General features: G+C 36.7%; 2 protein-coding genes across 4 annotated transcripts; both read right to left on the minus strand.

The window, feature by feature from the left end:
• Window positions 1–56: 56 nt before the first annotated feature.
• Window positions 57–15,105, minus strand: hacl1 (2-hydroxyacyl-CoA lyase 1). 3 transcript variants are annotated; one of them, XM_079626678.1, is made up of 18 exons: window positions 14,922–15,105; window positions 13,961–14,065; window positions 13,818–13,858; window positions 13,655–13,735; window positions 13,482–13,554; window positions 11,386–11,463; window positions 10,668–10,762; window positions 10,404–10,516; window positions 10,190–10,325; window positions 9,991–10,096; window positions 6,259–6,342; window positions 5,516–5,617; window positions 5,279–5,433; window positions 4,100–4,258; window positions 3,841–3,948; window positions 3,017–3,203; window positions 1,629–1,673; window positions 57–376 (listed from the first exon to the last, which is right to left on the minus strand). In XM_079626678.1, the coding sequence occupies exons 1-17, from the start codon at window positions 14,970–14,972 to the stop codon at window positions 1,641–1,643; spliced, it is 1,707 nt and encodes a 568-aa protein (XP_079482804.1). In that variant the 5' UTR covers window positions 14,973–15,105; the 3' UTR covers window positions 57–376; window positions 1,629–1,640. The 3 variants fall into 3 exon arrangements, with proteins under 3 accessions (XP_079482804.1, XP_079482803.1, XP_079482802.1); XM_079626677.1 differs by having other exon boundaries at window positions 57–477; XM_079626676.1 differs by having other exon boundaries at window positions 57–1,673.
• Window positions 15,106–15,768: 663 nt separating this feature from the next.
• On the minus strand, window positions 15,769–16,846 carry c16h2orf66 (chromosome 16 C2orf66 homolog). Its single transcript, XM_079626029.1, has 3 exons — window positions 16,726–16,846; window positions 16,525–16,627; window positions 15,769–15,986 (listed from the first exon to the last, which is right to left on the minus strand). Coding segments are annotated over exons 1-3 (264 nt in total). The 5' UTR covers window positions 16,728–16,846; the 3' UTR covers window positions 15,769–15,827.
• Between the last annotated feature and the right edge of the window lie 537 nt (window positions 16,847–17,383).

Raw genomic sequence — 17,383 nt, forward strand, 5'->3', positions numbered from 1 at the left:
GTGCAGAACCAAGGAGACAGACAGGCAGGGAGGTGGAGAGAAAGACAGGCAGAGATGGCTTCTTATGAATCGCATTTTAATTTTACAACTAAATATTTCAAAGAATATCAAATTACAGTACATTCAGTTTCTTATCACAAGCTGTTATTAGAAAAATAGTTTTACTTTTATACAATAACAATGTACAAAAGGGCATTTTTGTTAGTGCACAATAATTAACACAATTATAAGGCTTTTATAATGTGAGCATTCTCACCTTTACTTTTAATTTTTTATTTTATATGCTGTAAAACTGTTTGGTGAAAATGGTGTGATCTGCCAAGGCCAACGAGGAGAAGCTCTCTCACTTCGTGATAAAGCACCACAGTAATGATACCTTACGAAAGAGCAGAAGACGAGGCCAGGAAGACCTCAATTACACAGATACTGAGATGAGCTTGAACAGAAGCCCTCGGGAGCAGTGCACACAACACTGACCTGAGATCAGAGGTTAAAATGATCCAAATACGCAGTGGGAATTAAATTCATTGAAACAGTAAAATAAAATGATCAAACATACATAGTATTAACTAGTGAAATGTCCCTTAATTTGTTGTTTGACATTGTTATTTAGCATGTTCTCTTTAAAAGGAGAGGTTCACCCAAAAATCATGTCATTTCAAATTTGTATGACTTTAAACTAATATTTTGAAGAATCTTCCCACTGCTCTTTTATACTTATAAAATGAATAAACCAATGCGAGCTAGATACGAGACATGAATAATGATTTAAAAGTTAACTTATTCCTCACATAAAGCTGTAGTATAACTTTAGAAGACTTGCACAAATCATATGGGTTGACAGACATGGTCACTATAAAGTACTGAAGAGATGACATTTTTTAATGTACTGTAGCGTAGCGTCCCCTTGGTTCCCTCGACAAAACGTCAAGTCAAATTGGCTTTTGGATTATTGCAGACAATATGCTTCGGGAACAACAAAAGTTTGTTTTACACATCAACATTTTGAAGCCTAAAATACAATCAGCAGCAATAAAAAGCTAAATTTAGGCTTTAAATGGACTACACCACAGCCACATGACTTCAACGTCACCATCACCAAGCACAAAGCTATTTAAAATCTACAAGTTGGAAAGTTGTAGAGTTAAAATATAGTTTACAAGAGCATGCTTATAGAGTGAGGGCACGAGTGAGGTATATGTTGTAGAATATAATGTGAAAATATCTTTAGCTTGTTTTAACCACAGACCTTATTTCAGATATTTAATAAACCCTTTGACTTGAGTTTGAAAGAACTTTCTTTGATTGTATAGAAAGAGCTGCTGGAAAATCTTCAGCAACAACAACAACAAACATTTTTTAATTTACGGTTCCACAAGAAACATAAAATCAAACCGATTTGGAACGACATGAGGTAAATGATAACAGAATTTTTCATTTTTGGGCAAACTATTTAAAGTTTTTAAAGAAAAAAATGGAATCTATGAAAATTCAGTAGAGTCAGTAGAGACTGAGATCATGTAAAATTATAGATTTGGTTATTTTTATAGGAAACGGTGCCACCTACAGTGAATCAGTAAATTGACCAAAATGTAGTGTAAGATGCAGTGTGATCCGACATCCGATACCTCTGTCAGCTTTTAAAGATTTGACCGTGTCAGCCAGGGAAACTCCTAGGAGATAAAAACAGTCTCATTACGCTATAAACATTAAAGACAACAAAAGTTTACACATTAATAAACTCCATTGAAGTCGATCCTGTTTACTTCTCAATGCTTTTGTAACACTAGAAAGTTTCCATTCATCGTTGGGGAAGCCCTTTGAGTGTCGGTGTGAGAGAGTTTCAGTGTTCCAGCTCGCTATGACACCCAATCCTTCAATACGTCTGCGTGTGGTTGCCAGGATACAACCAGCACAACAAAGAGGGTCACAACTTTCAATAATGGGGCCTCATAACTTTCAAGAATAGAAAGGTCAGATATGTTTAAGGTGTGTGTACATGAGAGAGGGAGAGGTATAAAAAAAGAGTGTGTTAGTGTTGAAATTTAATGTTACACAGGCCTTGTGATGTTATGAACACTTAACTGGCATGCTGTACATGTTAAAGGTCCAACAACACCACACTACCCAATTGCCAATAACTTAGATTCAGTGTTTTTCCTGTGTAAGAATATACAACCGTTACAAGTGTTTTATATAAATTGTTATACTACGGGGCTGTTGAATGCTTGAAACTGATTGGTTGACGAACATTGTAAGCTGTGCAGTTATTTTCAGGGAAACGGATAGATATTTCCAACTGTTTATTAAGACATGCATGATACCCTACCATGCATGTCATCTTTAATGTGTAACATCATCTGAGAGATTAAGCGGTCATCAGCGCTGCCGGCGTTGCCAGTCGTGAGATTAACAAGCAGCATCTCAAATTACTGTCAAAGGAATATTTATTATATTTATTATGATTAACTGCTCATTTTTGTCTACAGTATAATGCTATTCAATCATTGCACTCAAATATGGGATATGACTTGTTTAAGATGAACAAACTAGTTATTTTTTTTAAATAGTCTACGGGCTGTAAATATCCCTTTATTTAAACAACTTCAAATGTATCTAATTATTGATAATTGCATTGTAAAGTAAGAGCATGAAAAAAAATTTGTCTAATTCGAATGCTCTATAATGTGACATGTTGTTTGTATTGTATTTTTGCAGTTTTGTAATAAAATAAGGTGATCAGACTCTGAAGTATTGCGCATACACGTACTGTATGGCTTGCACGCTAAATCACGAAATATGAATCGGAATATTATGACACACAATACTCAACTAATGATTCTAAACTGAGGTGGGTGTCTTTAGAAGAAGCACCTGTTCTGAATTTTACATAAATAAATCACAACAATCCCGTACTATGGGCACAGCCATTGATACAGGATGCAGCGAAGGTTCCGTTCTTAATGATATTCCAACTGATTTAACGAAAACGTAAGACTGCGTGTGTGTGCAGTACCTGTTGTTTGCGGTCTGAGGCCGGGTCTATAAGTACGTTGATGAGGCTGGGCATCTCAGTGTTTTTCAGACTCTCCTGTAGTGCACTGCGGAGTTCTTCCACCGTTCGAACCAGATACCCATGACCCCTAAACGCAGTCATCACCTGCTCGTATCGGGCCTCTGGTAGCAGGGTCACCGGAGGAGCACTAAGACATACACACACACACACACAAAGGTCAGTCTTATAACCAGCGTTTGATACCAGACTTCAATAGAAACGAAGCCTATTGACAGCATTTGTCTTTTACACTAAATTAAATTCATTTTTAACAATTAACTTATTGACTCTAAATTTATTTATACAATTTATAGGCCCCGTGAGATATTAAAATATGCAGTCAAACATTTTGAACACATTTCAGCCATCTATCCAAACACATTTGTATTATCTTCATTCCATCTTAGTCCAGCATAAGTCGGAATGCTGCACACATTTTTATGGAGACTTGTTTCTGCTATTATATGGAATAAAAAGGTAATTGCAACATTTTATCTCACAATTTAGACCTTTTTTTCTAGCAATTGTGAGTTTGTATCTCACAGTTCTGCCTTTTTTTCTCAGAAGTGTGAAATATGGAGTCATAAAGTCTGAATTGGCAATGGCAAGATATAAAGTCATAAAACTTACATCGCCACCTGTTGTCAAACATTTTTGCACTGAAATGTAGAGACTGTAAATTTATATTATATAATATAACATTTACTTTCGGTCCACGGATTTCAGTTTCAGGCACTGCTCTACTTCAGAATGAACCCAGAACTTTCCTTAGGCTCAATACTCACATGGTGGTCATGTCTCCCATCTTTTCCATCTCTTTCCATGTTTCTGGATCCACTCCACTGTAGATGCCATTGTTGTTGATTACTATGATGATGATGGGCAGTTTATACCTATTCAGAATTACAAGTTATAGTTATAATGAGGCAGAGCAAATAGAACCATTATAAAAGTATGCACACCGCACAAACGTCCTGGAGGTGGAGCTCCATGTCTTAGATAAATAATGATTAGAATGATGCATCATGATGTGTAATAATTCACCTGCACATGGTCTCCACCTCCATGCCAGAGAAACCGAAAGCGCTGTCTCCCTCTACACACACCACTCTCTGAGCGCTCTTCTGCGTCTGCTCCAAAACTGCTGCGGCAATGGCAAAGCCTGGACCCACCCCCATAGTGCCAAACGTGCCTGCATCTAACCTGTACAAGACATTCAGATTACTGCTCTGGACAACATTACAGAAGAGCATTTAATAGAGCTACCTACTCTACGGTACATTCTTTAAATTTCCTTCCCAGAAAAAGGCCAAAGAATCCTAACTTACAGGAGTCAATATATCATACAGATAAAATGAAAATTGTGTTATTCCTGTGATCTAAACATCACAAAAGTTGTTGTCTCATGATCAAAACATAATAAAAGGTTTTGTGATTTTTTTTTATAAACAACAAATTTTCTCATTATCTAAATATAGCAAAAGTTGTATATGTGTGTGTGTGATCAAAGCAGTGTTTTTCTCATGATTTAAACATCAAAAGTTGTTTGTTATGATCCAAACAAATCTGGTTCTTATGATCTAAACATAACAAATGCTGTTTTTGTGATCTAAAATAACAAAAGTTGTTTTCTTATGTTAGTTGTTATCTAAACATTAGTTGTTTTTGTGATCTAATCTAACAAAAGTTCTTATGTTAGTTATCTAAACAGTTCAACAAATCAACAAATGTTCTCATTATCTAAAAATGACGTTTTCTCATAACGTAAACATAACAAATGTTTTTTTTTTTGTGATCTAAACATAAAAGTTATTTTCTCATGATGTACACAAGTTTTCACGTAATAAGTAATCTAAAAAAACAACAAAAGTGGTTTTCTTTTACCCACAACATAAAAAGATAGCTTTCTTGTGATCTCAACTTTCTCACAGCAGAACAAAATCTGTATGTCGTCCTCCATTTCTCTCATCACACACAAACCTACACAAATTTCCTATTTGAAATGTCACATCAGAGTTATCTTAAAATTTGCAGCTTTTTTTTCTGTTCCCTGTTTATGTATGTTAACATTTTAATTCGTAAAGAATGATTCACTGTTTAAGTTGAACCAATCCCAGGTCTGGATCTGGACAGCTAAACAGTGAATACTGATCTAGGGATAAGAAAGGGAGAGTATGATCTCTTGTCCAGCTGTGAACAGTGGGGCAGGAAAATGTCTCTCACCTGTGTCGCGGGAGGTAATTGAGCAGCATGGTACGGCCGATGTCCATCGTGTTCGCTCCCTCACTCACTATGATGCAGTCTTTGGGCAGGAGCTCAGAAATGTGGTGGAACGCTGTGTAGTAGTTCATGGGCAGAGTGGACTGGAGAGCAAGAGTCTGTGGGACAAAATAAAAATGGTTCATCTAATACTATAAATGCTAAATTCACAGTTGACATGTTTACAGAAAGCAAGCTCACCTTTGAGATCTGAGCATTGGCAGTCATTTTGTCCCTCAGTGTCGCCCACCATTGGGAATCAGAAGGAAATCTCCAGGACTCTGACCTTACAGTATCCAACAACTTTAAACCAAGTAGAAAAAGAAATTTAAGGGGCCATTTCATGGAAAACATGATTTTCCATAAGTTTTTCACCATATTTAACTGCAAAAACAGTGGACAAACTGTTCCTTGTTTCACAGGCAAAACATTAGCCAATAAAAAGAGAAGTCATTGATATAGATAAGCCTTAAAGGTATAGAAAAACTGCCATTTTAATATTAAGTGATGCATTTTTGCTAAAGACATTTGTGTAGCATCGTAAGTCGTAAGTTTTAAATGCTACAAAACATACTGTATTTTATTGAGATATTGGGAATCTAGGGAGAGGGAAGTCTGGGCATCTCTGCTTAGACTGCTGCCCCCGCGACCCGGCCCCGGATAAGCGGAAGAAAATGGATGGATGGATGGATATTGGGAATCTATAGAACATATACTCTTTGAAAAAATGTCCCTTTAGGTACTAATATGTACACTTTTAGTACCAACATGTACCTTTGAGGTGCTATGGTACAAACAAAGCTGTATATTTTGAAAGGGTACCACCCCAGTGACAGCTTTTGTACCTTTTTTTTCTGAGTGAAGATTGTCATGATGCAGATAAGAGTGCAAAACCAAAAAACATTGCATTTATGTAAGATAACTCAGGTGATACTGTAATTTACCTGGCTGACCACAGCCCGTATGTCTCCAAGCAGAGCAGATGCGGCTCTCACATTGTTACTCAACTCCTCCGCACATAGATCCACCTAAACAAATTCACAATAAACTGAAGATGTTAAAATTACGTTTTTAATGTTGTTTATATATATATATATATATATATCTATGTGGTGTTTTTAATATGCTTTAAGATGTTCGAAGCGTTTCTAAAGATGCTCGTTTCTAGAACGCAACTGTCTGACTCTGAATTGGCGAACGGGAACATGGTTGTGTAACATTAGCAACACATTATTAGCTGTTTTATAATGTAGTCAAGCCAAAGGCTAATCATATCAATTACCGTTATGTGTCCGACGTTGTAAAAAAACGGTACATAAAATGCATTACCATTCTGATACATCGCCTTGTAGACGACCCTGTATAATTCGCTCTTCCTCTTCTTCTCATGAATCGGTTTATGGTTCAAACATGGCTGAATTAAAGCAATATTTCCACGTGCTATTGTGTAGTGTTTACTACAGCTGACTGAGTGGATCAGATATTTTGAGCTGGTGTGAGTGAGTGGAGGCGGGGACTAATTTACATATTCATGGTTCCGCGTATACTAAATGAAGCAAGGGTGTAATTACATTAAAGCTATTTTAAAGGGATAGTTCACCCAAAAATGAAAATTCTGTCATTAAAGCTACAATATGTAATTTTTTTCGCCGCTAGGGGTTGCTAACCCCTTACAATAACAAAGGCGTAGGTTGATGACCAAGTGATAAGCGGAATGATGGGACTTGCTATCATGCTGATAGATCTAATAATGTTTATGGATGAGTGAAAACATTTATGTTTTTTTACATTACAGTGGTATGAAGCAGGCCGCGATTGCTAATAAGAGACAGATATCACACGCGAGTCCTGTGGATATAAAGAAATAAGGACATTTAATTCTACCGAACTACCCGCAAGTGCTGAATTAATACTCACACAGGTCAGTTTATTTGACGAATTAAACTTGTGAGGTAACGCAGCGCTGTTTCACTTGGTCTAACAGTTACACTATCACACTAAACTGCATTTGAGTGTGTTGAAAGTTATAATGTTATTCTATGAGTTAGTTTGTTGGCTATATGAGACTGGCAGTAAGCTAGATCAACATTAGAATACCATACTGATCATATTCGAACATTTCATCATGTTTAGCTATATACATTGATCAGTGGCGGGCCGTGCATTTCACACCTAGGCCTTCAGTGATGTCCACCCTGAATTAATAACTTTTAATAGTGTAGCAGCGCACGCACATACTCTCTATAATGTGAAATTCCTGTTTTTATTTAGCTCCGGCAGTTATAGGGTTAATGCGGTGAGTTCGCGAAAGGCCAGGTAGAGAGAAACGAGCGAGTGAGTTCGGCTTTTGTGTACAGTGGTTCTTGCGTTCCGATTATAAATTCAGAAACGGATCCTCCCTGTCTTATCCTTCAATGGCTACAATAGTATTAATGTTTGAAAAAAAGAAGTTGTTTCGATCATAAATTTACAAGAAAAATTAGGAAGAAAATCATATTCAGCACGGACAAAAACAGGGGCAAAAAAATGCATTATACTCTCCAAAACTGATTTTTTTACACAAAATCCATCCTAATTTCTTTCCTCAAAAAGACTTGAATTACTTGGTTGTACAGGTTGTCTGTGCTTTTCAGTCCCAGCAACCTTTTCTATCGCCATCGAGGAGGTTAATGTGCTGAAAGTCGAGCCTGTCCCGTCGTATTTTTGTCATAAGTTTTAATTCGCTTTAGTGCTGAGAGTGTGTGCTCGACAGAAGCAGTAACGTTAAACAGGGAAAACACCGCAAAACATGATGATGTGTAACGTTACAGCTGACACAAGCTCTCACACCAGATTTTTGAACGATATCATTGAGATCAGCGGGACTTTTGCTTTCAAAATCAGTCCTGGCATAACTTTACATTGCAGTCAGTTGTGTTTTTACCCGGGACAGATCGATAGAGTGCTGTGACTCTGCGTAAGATGGATAAGGGATTTTTTCCGGTAGGTTTGAACCTGCTGGTGGTCGAGGAAGGAAATAAACATTAATTTGTGGGTTGAAAAACGATTAAATCTACAGGTATTTTAGTTTACACAGTTCGCAACAGATGCGGTTAGCTAGATCTGACTACCAGTAATAATAGTAGGTTATTATTACACGCTCTGACCATCCAATCAAAGGGCGTGGACATGCTTACGTTATTGTATGCCTGCTAGATGGCCTCGGTGCAATCAACTCGATATCTGATTGGCTGATTAAATCTGACCGATTATCTGATTGGTTAAAGCAACAGTTTCATTGCCATTCATCTTAAGCTACAGGCGCCCGCACTATCGATTCTGAAGGCCTCGAGGCAGATATATTTGACCCTGGCAACACATGATGACTGAAATATGATTGGATAAAAGCACTAAAATAAATATACACTACTAGAAGCAGCGCAACCAAGAGAAAAGCTATGCAATTATGAGAACGGACTATTGGGAATAATTTAATACTCATTCATAAAAAAATATATATTAAAGTGCAAGTTAGTGATTCTCATAGTGTTTAGGCCAGCAGAGAAGGCCTTGCTGGCCCTGACGGCCCACCACTGACATTGATTTGTTTTATATACAATTTCTCACCTGTCTAATAAAGTACATGCAAGAGTGCATGTAGGACTCTGTCAAGTCAAAGTTTGTCGCGGACGTGGAGCTCTCGGCATATCGAAAACGCCATGCCGATATTGATCCTCGTTTTATTTCTCCTTTTGTCCCAATGTATGCTTGCCATGGTACATAATGTTTGAACGACACAACAACAGCGTGAGCGTGCCGCTCGACGTAACGCAGTTGTCCACATCTGTCGCCAAGGTTACTACGGCAGTACAAGCAGAGACCAGGGATAGCGCAGATATTATGTAACGTTATTGACAGGCGACAAGTGACAATTCTTACATATTGTACCTTTAATTACTCACCATCAAGTCGTTCCAAACCCGTAAGACATTCGCTCATCTTCGGAACACAAATGAAGATCTTTTTAATAAAATCTGAGAGCTTTCTCTCCATTCTCCATTCAAGGTAGAAAGGTAGTAAAGACATCATAAAAGTAATCCCATAAAATGTGACCCAAGTGGTTTAACCTCAGTTTTATGAAGTGATGCGAGTACGGTTTCCTAGAAAAAATAGAATTAAAATTATTCACAATATATTAATATGCAATGAACAAGAGTGTATACGACGTATGAGTGTTATGTTGACGCGAGAGCAGACGTTGTTGCATGAACGCAACGCACATTGGAGATTAATGTCTTGTAAATAAAGCGGTAAATTATGTTTTTTTTGCACTTACAAAGCACTCGCATCGCTTCATAAAACTAAGGTTAAACCACTGGAGTCACATGGATTACTTTAATAATGTCTTTACCACCTTTCTGGGGCTTGAAAGTGGTAGTTAAGTAGATTGTCAAGATATGTATTACGGGTTTGGAACGACATGAGGGTGAGTAATTAATGACAGAATTTTCCTTTATTGGTGAACTAACCCTTTAAGGCATGATGAAATTATTTTCACAGGGAAAAAAAACATTTAAATATGTCATTTTGATTATCAAATAAGAGTTTTAAGGCATACAAATATTGACTACAGGTGGACTTTAAAGTCTTTAAGCTGATGTTGCAGCAATTTACTGAGTGTCAAGGTTGCAACTAACCTGAATGACCTTCACATGAGGACTGAATCTGGGTGGAAAACCAAAGTGCAGGATCCAGTTGAGTCTGGCACCCAGCAACACTATAACATCAGCCTGCAATAGAGCTCTAGAACAGAGAGAGATGGGAATCACATCACATCAGTCGGTTCCATTAAAAAGAGATTTTGTAAAGATAATTTAGACACATTTACACACATACCTGGATCTGGCTGCAGCAACACAGTTGGAGTGGTCATCCGGCAGTACTCCTTTCCCCATAGGTGAGGGAAGGAAGGGTATTCCAGTGACCTCCACCAGCTCCCTGATCTCCTTCTCCGCCCTGGCATACGCAGCACCTGCACCAGATCACAGCTCAACACTGCATGCCTTGAAGACGCTCAAACATCTGGCTCATTCAGTTCTATTCTGTTCACCTTTGCCCACGATGATCAGAGGCCTCTGGGCCGCTTTGAGGAGCCTGACAGCCTGCGTGATCTCCCTGCTGTCAGCCTGACTCACAGGAGGAGCAGGACAACAGGAAACAAACCTAAAGAACAAATGAAGAACGTGTATACAAGCAATGCAATTGTGCATATTTCAAGATGCAAAAGAAAAAACATTAATAAGTGAATATCACATCATAAACTACAGTTAGTCCCCATTGCTATGATTAATCTTCAAGTCTACATAAAGCTCACCTGGCACTGGTCCGGTCTATTTTGGCGTTCACCATGTCTCCAGCTATGTCTATGTAACAAGCTCCTGGGCGGCCATAAATGCTGCTCCTTACAGCCTAAAAACACAAACAGAACATTGTACATTTCGCTTACATTAGGAGAATTTCATTTCAGGAACCCATTAAATGTTTGACAAACATAGGGCAGTGCTATTTTAGTATGTATTGATATTTTGAATTAGCTTTTATTTTTAGTTTACATTTTAGTTTAAGATTTAGTAATTTAGTTATGCGTTTTGTCTCAAACTTATTTTATTTCAGTTTTCTAATTTTCGTTTAAGCTTTTCATCTTATATTTACATTTTATTTCAGCTTTATCAATTAACGAAAATGATGATTAAAAGTTAATAGCAACACTGAAACAAAGTATTCTGTTTGTTGGGTGAACATTATTGACATGTTAAGGAGCTTGTCCTTTATTTTACATCACATCATGGCTAAATGGCTAAATCTTTAAATAAAAGGATTCATCTATATTATTTTTTTCCCTGTAGAAGACAGACATAAAATTTCCATTTTAAATGAGTAAAATTGCTAAAAATGCAAATCTCAATATCTGCTAAAATGTATATCAACTTTTTTGTTTATATCATATAGATGGCTTTAAAGTTGGCAGACATGTAGTCACAAGCCACAAAACTTAAATTTTTGATTTCATGGGGTCTTAAAACACAATTTACTTTTTCAACTACAGCTGGTATCATCTCAAGGCTGCTGGGTCGAGCGGAAAACTTGCTGTACAGACGACAAGCTTCAACCTGATGAGAAACAAGAAAAAGAATATCACAGGTTAAAGAGACACAAGAAAATAAATACAAATGATATGTTAAGCACGTAGAAATACAGGTGAAACTCTAAAAATTTTAATATTGTGCAAAAGTTATTTATTTATTTCAGTAATTCAACTTACAGCTTATGAAAACTAGAGTTGGGGTACTCGAACTCGGACTCGGACTCGAGTCCGGTCTCGAGTCCAATTTTGAATGAACTCGGACTTGTCACGCACTCGGATGAATTTGTACTCGGACTTGACACGGACTCGAGACATTTTAGACTCGGAAAAATGTCCGAGTCCAGTCGAGTCCGGGCACTGGATGACACAATATTATTCAAAAACGAAACGAAACGTCGTTGTTTCAGCGTTGAGCATGGTAGCCAATCACAGTTAAGTGCATAAACACAGTGGCAAATCAAAGGCGTTTTAGAGTCAGCATGCGAAGAATTCGCTCAAAATGTATGTTCAGAATCAGCACGAGCTGTATCCTTTCGCAAATCCCCTCATAAAAGACAAAGTCTCTCTAGACGCAATATAAATAAGATATTCACTGTGCAGTGCGGACAACTTCAGTCAGTGTTTATGACGAGAGTTTTAGGGAGAGTGCAGAACGCGGTAAGTGATGGCTTAAAGGGAGCGCTATTGACGATCTAAATCGTTTTTTTTTTTCATACTTCTAATCTAGAGGACCAGTGGTTACGTTCACACTGTAAATTATAAAGAGTGATAACTGCATTTAAATGTGGGGTTGAATCCACTTAATTTTTGTCCGTTGAGTCATGAAATTGTGATGATTTGACACATAGCAACATAAGAAACTTGATAACCATAGCACCATTTTGGCGTCTAATAATGTTGTCATTTTTGTTACATTTACACTTTAGTCATACGTTTACATACACCTTGCAGAATCTCCAAAATGTTATTTTTATACTTTTTTTAATAAGACGGATCATACACACATTGTTTCTATTTAGTAGCCTACTGCACTGATTTTTTTTTTCACATAACAGATGTTTAATAGCCTAAATAAAATACAAACACAAAATAAAGACAGATTACATATTACATACTAATATTGTGTCATTACCTGAATGATCCACAACTTTTTTTTCTTTCTTTTTGTAATGGTTGTTCATGAGGAAAAGTCCTCCAGCTCCTTACATTCTTTGCTTTTCCAGCATCTTCTGCATATTTGACTCCTTGCTAGCAGTGACTATGATTGTAAGATCCATATTTCCACACTGGTGACAACTTAGGGACTCATACACAACTATTACAAACCCTGCAAACATTTAGTGATGCACAAGAAGGAAGCATCTGTTAAGAGCCAAGGGGTGTAAACTTTTGAACTGGATCATTGGTGTAAATTGTTCTTATTTGTTTAAAAATGCATTCATTAATTTAGTCCAACCCTTCAGAGGATAAAGGGTCTTTGTGAAAGGACAATTTCAAATAATTTAAATCTTTGTGGACTCGGCCGGACTCGACTCGGACTCGGATGTTAAGGACTCGGACTCAAGTCCGACTCGGCCCTCTTTGGACTCGGACTTGGACTTGTACTCGGTTGTTAAGGACTTGGACTCGACTCGGACTCGACAAAGGTGGACTCGGACCCAACACTAATGAAAACCTTTTCACAATATTCTAATTTTGAATTTGGGGGTTTCATAAGCTGTAAGCCATAATCAAAATTACAACAAATAAAGGCTTGAAATATCTCACTTTGTATGTAATGAGTCGATATAATATATTAGTTTAACCTTTTAAGATGAATTACTGAAATAAATTAACTTTTGCACGATATTCAAATTTTTCGAGTTTCACCTGTATACGAGATAAATCACTAATTATTGAATATTTGAATCTACTGATTGAACATGTTTCATTTATCAGTCACCAAATGCTGTTTATTTGTTGCTTAATGTATCAAATCAGTAAAAATACTGAGATACCAGAGGCTATTTTGTACCAAAGCCAAACATTTCCTATCGACCCTACTTGAGGGAACTCCTGAAATGCTCCTGTGGTTTCTTGGTTCCTATCAGATGAGCCGCCGATGACAATGACAGGCCTGTGATTTCAAAGAAGAAAAGAACAAAATACAAAAATGGCCCATTTGATGTCAATTGACTTTGATTTTAAGTGAATTCCGCAGTGTGGGAGTGCGCTACCAGCAGTTCGTGTTAGCATTGGCCATTCCTCCGAGAGCATGTATCAGCCCAGGTCCAGACACCACCAGGCACACAGCTGGCCTAAGGAAAGGAAATTATACTTCAGCAAAACAGCATGAGAAAAAACAAGTTATAAATGAAATAAATGAACTAACATTCATACCATCCTGTCAAATACCCAATAGCAGACGCAGCATAGCAGGCCTGTTAGGAGAGAGAAGATGCATGGAAACCCAGACCGTCTTCATTCATTGTAATGAAAGCAGGACACATTTGAAATGAAAGTGGAAAGAGAGACTGTCTTACTGCTTGTTCATTGCGCATGCCCACGTACTTGATGCCCGCTGCTTGGGCGGCCATGGCCACCTCAATGATAGGCACGCCAACGATGCCAAACATGTACTCCACATTCTGCAGATGGAGTTAAATATAAGAAAAGACATACCTAATAGACATACTAATATGTTAAATATTCGTTTTAATATTAAAAGTATTTCTGGTAATCCAAGCCACAATAAAAGAAGCAGTGCATTTATGCCAGGGGTTTTCAAACTGGAGCTACAAAAGAGGGACTGTGGAAAAGTTTAGAGAACTGTACATTTTAAAATAAAATAAAAATAAATAATAAAAATAAGATTATATGAACAAACAAACAACTAACTAGCTAACTAACCTTGATTAAAATATACAAATATTAAAATAAATACAATTTAATTTAAAGTAATTGATTCAAATAAAATAAAAATATTTAATATTTAATAAATCTGATTAAAAATGAACTGATTTAAATAAATAAGTTAATAAATTAAACTGATTTAAAAGAATAAATGCTACATCTAACACACCTCATGATATTTATCAAATTATTTTAATATTTAATACATTTTTCACAGTATTAATGGGGCGTTCTATACATGATTTTTAGGACGGGGGTCTCTCGCACGAGGATAATCATATTTAGGGTCAGTGACATCTCATGATACTCTTACTCAATGTTTTGGATCACACATTTATTGACAGTTCTATTGCGCATGCGCGGAACCTTTGCCACACTGTCCAAGTTCAATAGTACAGCAGGTGATTCTTTGCACGCATATTGCAATGGAAAAACAACAACACTGTAAATAAAATACACGTTAATGACTAGGTGCTAAGGACAAAGGTTTTGATTAGATAACCTGCAAGATTATTTCATTTAAATGACGGTAAACAGGTGAAACTTAGAGAAAACTATTTTTGAAAAGCATCCCGGCAACAAAACACAGACCTGAGATTTGAGCGCCTCAGCGATCAGCTGAGCTCCAGTAACTTCATCCATAATCAACTTCACAACAGACTCATTTCACTCATATAACATTTCAGTTATCAAACTGCTCTTCTGTCCTGCTGCTCTTCTTCTGTGATTTGTGTGCTGTGTAGTTGCAATAAAATGAAAGAGCATGTCTCCACCTACTGGATAAATCGGAAGTCACTCTCACATTTGTAGCAAAGTCTGGTCTCCTATCCCGTTCTTATGAAACCAGAAGAAGAGAGAGAGAGAGAGAGAGAGAGAGAGAGAGAGAGAGAGAGAGAGTGTGTGTGTGTGTGTGTGTGTGTGTGTGTTCTCCCAATGTTTTTCTTTAATGGTAACTCATTTAGCTTTCTTTCAAATTGTAGGCCTTAGGCTACATGTTAGGCTACATCTTTCAATATTCACAGTGATCCTCAATATTTAATAAAAATGAATATATAGCTATAATATGATTTAATTATGTTGAGAATCTGCACTCCTGAATAAAATCTCATATTCCACAGTTGCTAGGTTCCATTCTCATACTAATTTAGTAAACAAATAAACTGGGAAGATTTAAACTATGGAATGATAATTTGAAGAGAACAACACATTACTACTTACATACATCTTTATTATAAACACAATATATGACATGCTTTGCTTTAATCAACTTTTATCAACAACTTTTTAAAACATTTATAACATAACAAATATTTAATTGATTATTTATGTGGTAGGGTTTATGAGAAATGAAACATGTAGCGAAGATTGGTTAAGCAACAGTTCAAATTTTACTGTGCAAAACATCATTACAGGCACAATGACTTGGACATTCCTCAAACTATTAGACCTAATGATTTACATGATAGACATTGAGAAACTAAAAATGAAATCTTCAGGCTAAACATCATAAATGTCATTGTGAAGATAGAGGTTGTACTTGTCGTAACCAGTATTTTCCCTATTGCTGTTTTTGTTGAGCTTCACGTCTGTTTTCCTGCCCATCGCTTGAGCTTCACTCTCTCTGCCTTCAAGATACGACTGCAGGATCCGGAAAAACTGACAACATATTAACGAGAACATGAATTTAAAATGCAGTAAATGTCCTTTCAAAATTTTTACAAGAATAAATTAGCTAAAAAAAAAGTTAAGAGAAAAAAAACAGACTGTCTGACTGTAAAAACAAATAATAATACACATATTATACAGATGTGTCCATAAGGACACTCTTAGGAAAAAAGTATTATTTAATAATTTAAGACATTGAACCTTTAAGGGTTCTTTAAAATTAAGTAAATTTTTGTAAACCGGTAAAGCTGTAAAAGTGACAAATGTGAACAGATGTGAATTGCATCCCTTTGCAATAAAAAATTAAATAAAAATACAAATGAAAAAAATTAGATGAGTAATTTTTACCTTTTGTGCCAAGTTTGAATTTTTATCACAAAAAACGTTTTTTAAGACTTCAACGGCCTTTTAAGCACATGAAAAATATTCCTATATGAAAAAAAATCACACATAACTCCCACATTTGCTTATTTTGAACCTCAGCGAGAGTGTTTGCGTGAGGGATGAAGACCAGAGCCGTTTGACTCACCAGGGTCCTGGTCTGTGGGTTGCTCAGAGACTTCCACTCTTCGTTTGAGAGGTCCGACTCCACAGAGATCATCAGTAGTGTCATCAGAGCCAACGCTTTCAACCTAGACGCAAAACACACACACACACGACATGCAGAGACGTCACAATCCCAGCATGAATCAGTCAACCACATCTTCAACATCTAACCAAAAGAACTCACATGTTTGCAGTGCCCGTGAGTGCAGTTTGCTGTTAGCTTGCCTCTGTTGCTCAAAAAGCTTACCGACCTTGCTTTTATACACAGCCATACATGAACAATTCGCACCTTCTGGCAAATTGGCATTTCTTTTTTACTCAAAGAATATCTGGATGGACCTTGAGTGCCATAATTGATATAATTAACTTACCTTATAGCGTCATCATGGCTCCAGAGACATACAACTCAGAATAGCCTCTTATAATGATGGTGGTATTTATGGGTTTAACCTTTAAAGGGGCACGACGAATGTAAAAGACTACCGGACTTATGAGTGAAATGGAAATTATGGGAAATATTTTAATGAATATGGTTGAGGACGAATGTTGACAACCAATTATTATTATGCTCTAACAGCCAGTGGTGTGAAGGCTCAAAGGAAGACTTCCGTTCTGGAAGCAATTTTTTTGAGTTTTTATATCCCACTGAGAATGATTATAGAACAGCCAGAGCAACTTCTAGTTCTTCTGAGTCATTTTTTATAAAAAAAAAAAAAAAAGTAAATTCTGATGCTGTGTCCTTGATACACGACATGTGCTCTTTTGCTTCTCTATCTTTCCTGGACAATTATCACTTTTTCTGATATTAAAATGACACAAGGTTGTCACTTGTAGTGGTGTAA

Source organism: Phoxinus phoxinus, assembly GCF_949152265.1.
Source record: "Phoxinus phoxinus genome assembly, chromosome: 10".
In the NCBI taxonomy this organism is placed as follows: domain Eukaryota; kingdom Metazoa; phylum Chordata; class Actinopteri; order Cypriniformes; family Leuciscidae; genus Phoxinus; species Phoxinus phoxinus.

Bases quoted from the DNA above. Each gene is read 5' to 3' on its own strand.
- hacl1 (XM_079626678.1), bottom strand. From the start codon at position 14,972: ATGGATGAAGTTACTGGAGCTCAGCTGATCGCTGAGGCGCTCAAATCT. The intron at 13,736-13,817 runs GTATGAATGTTA...TCCTTTCCTTAG, and splicing joins ATTGGGTATTTGACAGGATG to GCCAGCTGTGTGCCTGGTGG. The intron at 11,464-13,481 runs GTAGGGTCGATA...GTTTCTCATCAG, and splicing joins CATTTCAGGAGTTCCCTCAA to GTTGAAGCTTGTCGTCTGTA.
- c16h2orf66 (XM_079626029.1), bottom strand. The intron at 15,987-16,524 runs GTGAGTCAAACG...ATATGTTGTCAG, and splicing joins ACCCACAGACCAGGACCCTG to TTTTTCCGGATCCTGCAGTC.